General features: G+C 35.3%; 1 protein-coding gene across 2 annotated transcripts in view; it reads left to right on the forward strand.

Moving 5' to 3' along the window:
• Positions 1-6,697, forward strand: part of PIK3C3 (phosphatidylinositol 3-kinase catalytic subunit type 3) — a 64,726-nt gene that overhangs the window by 53,456 nt on the left and 4,573 nt on the right. For both annotated transcript variants that reach the window (XM_077790059.1, XM_021538922.3), the window contains one exon: positions 6,558-6,683. In XM_077790059.1, the coding sequence (XP_077646185.1) occupies positions 6,558-6,683 (126 nt within the window). The remainder of the gene's footprint in view (positions 1-6,557; positions 6,684-6,697) is intronic.

Consider the following 6,697-nt stretch of genomic DNA (forward strand, 5'->3'; position numbering starts at 1 on the left):
AGCACAGCTGCAGTGCTAATTGCTAATTGTTGGGCATTGTAAAATTAGCCAGTGCTATAAATTTTAAGTAGTAATGACTAAAATCTGGAGTCAATTATGTAGCCAGTTTTGCGTAAGGAAGAGGTGCACCATCACTCTTCAGATGTAGCTAATGGATTCAGCATTGTCACCTCCTAACAAAAAAAGCCTCTTTTCTACAGAAAAGCCAGATGGTTTCTATCTGTCCTTCATAGCAGATTAGACCTTTAAATGAGAAATCATCAGGGACCAATGATTCATTGTCAGACAAAGGACTCAGAGGCATTAAAGAACAGTGTCCTAATTGACTGAGCTCTGTTTCAGATATCCATTGATTAAAGAAGGTGCTGCAAAGATGCTGCGTTATAGGCAAGGTTATTGTGAGCGCAGAAAGCACAAATACCTGGCTCCCGTAAGCAGGAGCTTAACTGCTGCTTATGAAAGTAGTCCCATTCATTTTGGTACCGCCCTTGGGTAGACACAAAAAAGGATAAAATCAAAAGAGAGGAAAGTTGTCTGTCTGTGGGCTGTAATACTGAGTGCACTCTCCTTGTTTCCAAGGCTCTGTGAACACTGATGGGGGCTCACCCCCCTTGATAAGAAAATGATCAGTCTAATTGTTTGGAAACTTGCAAAAAGAGAGAGCAGACATGTTTTTTCCTTTAACAGTAAATATGTCAAAGTAAAATTATTTTCATTCTACATGTATAAAAGCTGAAGCAGAGATGTGACTGGAGGTACAGAAAACTTCTGAGCTACTTGTTTCTAAGCCTGAGCTAATCGTTCTGGTTTCTTTCACCTGGCTTGTAGTGAAACTCACACTGCTTTCGCCTGCCCCTGTGCTCCCCAGTCAGTCAAAGGATAACTGAGAGTTATGTTCCCAAATTAGTGAAATGGAAAGGACTTTCTAAGTTGGAGCTTGATAAGCCATTTTAGGCAGTGGATAACTGTCCCTTTTCACCTGACCAAAAATAGTATTTGTTAAAATGTGGTACTAAGAAACCTTTCTGAGATTTATTAATGCCAGTATGAAATTTACAGGAGAAGTCACTTTTGCTTGATTAGAGTCTGTTTGTTTCAGTAGTATTTTCTTGCTGCTCCAGGAAGGTTTATGCTTTGTAAAAGAGTCACATTGCCACTGAGCTTATTTTGCTTCAGCAGATGTTCATCTCTCTGTCCATTTGGGTCACAACACTGCAGCTGCACACCCAGTTTTTTTGTTTCTAGGCTGTTGATTTTTCATGTATATTAATTAATTTCAAATTATTGAAAAAATACAGAAGTTGGTGTAAACACCAAAACATGAACCAAGTGTGAGAATACTCTTTTGCTCCTGTTGCTTTACATTGGTCTCTAGCTGATTGTAAGTTTTTGGCCAGTATGGTGAAATTCTGAGCAGGAACAGTGTCATTTTTGACTACTGTAGTGGCTGAAACTTCAGTTCTCACAGAAGTTCAGTTTAGAGATGTTCACTAACATCTTTGTTGTCTTCTACTAAAAAAAATAATTAGAGAAGCTCACATGGCCTTGTTTAGAAACCACATTTTGTTCAAATTGAGCCCATGGAAACAAGGACTGTTGTCAGAATAGTCTCTCAAATGAAGTTCATGCAATTAAAGCATCTGAATAGTTTGTGGTGTGAGTTGTTTGGACTGTAAGCAACAGAAATAACAGGAAAGTATTTACTGAAAAAGATGAAATGTGATAGCAATTAAGCCAAGCATTAATGCCAGTTTCTGCCACATAAATATTGTAATATGGCAGAATACTGAATACTGATGATGAATACTGTAATAATTATAAGGCAAAACAGTAAAAATAATCACAAAAAAACCCTACTTTTTCCTCTTTTTTTTTTGCTGTTAATTGATCTTTGTCTCATTTTAGTAGTGCTTACAGCCAGTGTATATTGTGACTCACTGGAAAAGGACACTGAAGATTCTCTTTAAAGCAGCTGAAGTTGCAATGAGCAATCCCATACTTGAGCGATAAAATTGTATAAAACATAATAAGTGTTGCTTAATGTTGCTGGAAAAATAAATACTAAAGCCCCACCAGTCTTCAGAATCTCTGAGTTGTGTTTTTTCTGAAAACTAAATAGGATAAATAAAGGGTTCCCATATGTATATCTTCTATGTCACCTTAAAATCCCACCAGTAATTCTGAAAAACAGAGTTATGAGTATCCACGAAATATCGATTTGAGGGCTGCCCTGAAGATTATAAAAGTTTCCACAGAATTTCCAAAGTTTGTCTTAACCTTGAGCATTAAGTAACCAGTCAATTTCAGAGCAAGTTTTACAAGTGAGAAGATGCTTGCTAGTGAAAAATTCCTGAGTTTAATATAGTAACTGTGGTCTATATTGGACAGTAAGTCTCATTTGAGGACACAGGAAGTCCATAGAAATCTGCTCTTTGATGGAAGGGAGAGGTCAGTCTTGTGCTTTGAGAACAAAAGGCACAAGCAAAAAGTCTTGGAACTCTGCAGGGAAGTGCACTTACAGTAGTACTACTCCCAACTGTGTTTTCATATGATTTCCCAGTTATAAGCCCATCACACTCCAAACAGCCAAAGACAGAAGATTGAGCTTGGAGATTCATTCAAATGAATGAAGACCCTGGTTTCTCAGGTCTTTAACTACCATTCTTAATAAGATGATCAGTGTTTTCTTCTCTTCCCTTTTGTCATCCTTTTTTTTTCTACCTTACACAGCTCTGTGGGGCTTACTGTGAGTTTTCTAAGTTTTCTGTGAAATCAGCTTCATAGGACATCTTTGATGCCATTTTCCAAAAAATACTCCTTTTAGTTCTTGAAGACACTTCAAGGAAAAGAATGGAGTCTGAGTTTACTATCAGTTAACATTGCTTGTTATTCTGGTAGATGTGCTCTTCCCCTGTGAGTTAGATTTTTGGGATAATAGTGGTGTGAAGTAGTGTTTCTTTATTTTTATTTCTGTAAAATATTTTCCCCCTTTCTTTGACTTGATACCTCACTAAGTTCCCATTTTCTGTGTGATTCTGCCGCAAGTGATGATCCCCTTCATTTTTCATCATCAAAAATTAATCCACAAGTAAATTATTACAGGCATTACACTTAAATGCTTGTCCCCTCACCCTCATGCCCTCATATTTTCTTCTGAACTGTTCTTGATATTATTTTGTCCTTTTAATTTTTTGCCATTTGAAAAACAGAAGCAGTATCAGGGTAACTGGCAGAATTTCCTTAGAAACAGAATTTCCTTAGTACGTCGAATTTAACTGAAGTATAGCAAAATTTCTAGTCAAACAGTTTCTTACAACTCTTTAATGCTCTTGTTGTAGACTTTGATACTAAACTATCCTCTTTTCAGGGATATAGGAAGTGGACAACTTTAATGTAGTTTCAAGTTGAAAGTCAGTATCTTGATATAGACTATTCTTATTTAGCCTCTTCATCCTTGGAAAATTCAAGTTCTGCTGTTGAGATTTAATGTTTCAAAAGAGTATTTGTATATCAAATGGAGTTTAGTGTTTCCTTTTCTGGAAACAAAGCAAAAGTTCAACTAGATTCATCAAGCTTTTTTTTTTTTTTTCTGTGTTTTACGAATTCTGAACTATAACAATGCACTTATTTAAGTATCAAAGTGGGAGCTCTAAGTCTTCAGGTGGACGTCTTTGATGCCTTTGTGGTGGTCATCATTCATAAATGTGTAGAATGAGATAACTGTATATGTCATCAGAATTTCACCCCCCAAGTTTACCTGTATTTTTAATACCATGCAAAAATCTCTTCCTGTTAACCTCATCTGTGAGAAACTGTCAGAACTCATCCCACATTGAAACTTGAGAGATTTCAAATAAGAATTACTGTTGCTTTTCTACAGGAACTATAAGTTAGTGCGTATTAATCTTGTTGCTGCTGTTGCAGCTCAAGAGGTTATTTGTAATTTTGCCTTGTTTCTTCTCATCTAGTTTTCAGCGGTCAGTTTTCATGCAGGGCTAAAAAACTTGAAAGCAAAGATTCAATACTGGGCATCATTTGAGCCTTCTGTTAATTGCAAACTGATTGCAAGATCTAACAATGGATGGTTTTTTTGCATGTATATCAGTGTGCCCAATGTTTTTTGGGAAGTGGGTTTAATTAGTCATTAAATCCATATAATGAAGCTGCATCTTAATATAACTAACTGCAGAAATTCTGAGAAGGTCTTCTATGAACAAATTAGAAGATTGCCAAAATATTTGATTACTAAAGTTGTGTAAAAGAGTGTTATGGTGATTTTTTTTTCTATTTTTCTTGAAACTGGACTTACTGATTTTGATGAATTCTCATTAACATCACCTTTTCTGTGAGCACTAAATTAGATCTGAAAGAAATCTCTTCTGTAATTTGGACATTTATTTAAGCTTTTGCATAACTGCAAGCATGTGAGTAGTCGATTAAATTCTGTTGGATTCTACTGTGTACATCATTTACTGTCGAAAACTTCTGATGTGAGGGTTAATAAACTTCCTTCTCCTCTTGTTTGTTATGAAGATGAAAGTTCTTTGTAACAAGAACTTATTGGAATAATCTGCTGACTCTCTCACTGGTAACATGCTTAATTAGAAGTTTGAACTTTATTGGCTTAAATTAATTAATAAATTAATTATTATTGATCAAATATCTTTTTGAGAGGAAGTTGAGGAGAAACTCACTTTATACTTATTTCAAACATAACAGCAAAAAGTTATAAAGATAATTTTGAATGAAAAAACTTTCCCAACCTAAAGGATTCTTTAATCTTTCCATACTGTGCTGGCTAGCTTAGGCTCTTTATTACAGTGTTGAAGGGCACTATTTTGGAATATATTGCCTTTGAAAGGAATACAGAGTCATACTAAACAGAAATCAGTTAATACGCAACTGAAATCCTGAAGCATTTTTGCTCTCATAAAGAGAGTGGTTGAGTATGTGGTATCCCTGGTGCATAGAAAGCATAAAAAATAGGACATAAAGGTAGTATCACCTCACAAATTCAACCTTATTATGAAAATTATTGAAATAGCTTACATTTTTGTCAATGGCTAGCAAACAGTGAATTCCTAGAAAATGTTCAGGAAAGACTTGACTCTGTCTTACAGTCACAATCATGAGAAGATTAAGAAACAACTTAAATAATTGGATATTTGCCTACATGAGAGATTCCTGATTGACAGCTCTTTGATATAAAAAGTTTTGAGCTCAACTGTTTGAGATTGAAATTGGACAAATTCAGATAGCAAATAAGTCACAGTTGTTAAACAGGACAATTAATCATTGAAACAATTTTCCTAGGATGTGAAACATTCTGACTTGGCATAAAGATAGGGTAAAAGAGATTGTTTGATACCATTTTACCTAGTTCATTGTGCAGGAGGCTGATATACTTCAATATGATGGTCTCCACAAGAGCTTGAATTGTTTGAGATTTATCTTTATGAGAATAAAGCATGTGACAACATGGCAACAATAAATCTACAACTAATGTGAATTTGCTGGACAATTTACTTACTGTTACCAACACTACTTTGCAAGGTAACTAGTACTTTAAATGATGGCCATAATATTGCTTAGTCAGTGCTAGGATATAGGCTCATCAGAAGAAAATTCAAGGAGAAAGAAGATAAAACTAGGTTCAGTGGAGTTAGGGCTGGGCTCCAGTATGTTAGGGAATTTTGGATCAGTTCTGAACTATTTTCTTGGAACTAGTTGGAAGTCACAGAAAGGCACCTTCATAGATGTTCTTGGCATTGCCAAGATGGAAATTGGAAAATATATGTATTGCTGTATTCTTAATAATTGTGCATTCAGCTTTTAACTCATGTACAAGTTGCAAGTACTAAGCAGAATGTGTTACTGGTACAACGTTGCTGTCAAAGAAAAAAACATGTAAGGGTCTCCAGTGAACTGTTCATGGCTGGTGGATACAGTTAATGAAATTCACACTTACCATACAAAGGTCAGTTTTGATGGAGTTGATTTGCTCACACTTTCCTCCCATTCTGTATTTTTTACTTAACTGCCCTACAGTTTCTGAAAGACAAATGTTACCTAAAAATAAGTTTAGAGTAACAAAGTGTTACATCCTTTCTAAAATCATTAGGATCATCTAGACCCTTCCAAATTTGTATTTAATATGTGAAGTTCTGTGTTTTTTCTCAAGCGGAATTTCATTCTCTAGTGAATGTTGAATGTTACCTCTTTTTCTCATAGCATTTCAGTTCCACTTAAACTTGTATTCCCAAGTGTTTCTCTTGACGTTTTAACCTTGAGCTTTGAAATTACTAGTTTGAATTAGGTGATTGTTTCTAGCTTATATATACACTATCTTTTATTAAAGGTTTTATGTGTTTTTAATAACATTGTACATTTCCAACCATCTGCTGTAGCTTAGAAGGAAGAGCTAAACTAAACAGCCAAACATTAAACACTAATTCTCCACTAAACACCAAAATCACGGTGTCTTCTGTATACATTGATAGAATAATGCATGTCTTTAATCATTGAACTGATTTTAGCCATTACCACTCCCATTCCAGGTGCAGGACAAGTTTCGTTTGGACCTGTCTGATGAAGAAGCTGTCCATTATATGCAGAGTCTAATTGATGAGAGTGTTCATGCCCTCTTTGCAGCTGTTGTGGAGCAGATACACAAGTTTGCACAGGTGAGGTATTTTCT

This window comes from Lonchura striata, chromosome Z (assembly GCF_046129695.1).
Source record: "Lonchura striata isolate bLonStr1 chromosome Z, bLonStr1.mat, whole genome shotgun sequence".
Classification (NCBI taxonomy): domain Eukaryota; kingdom Metazoa; phylum Chordata; class Aves; order Passeriformes; family Estrildidae; genus Lonchura; species Lonchura striata.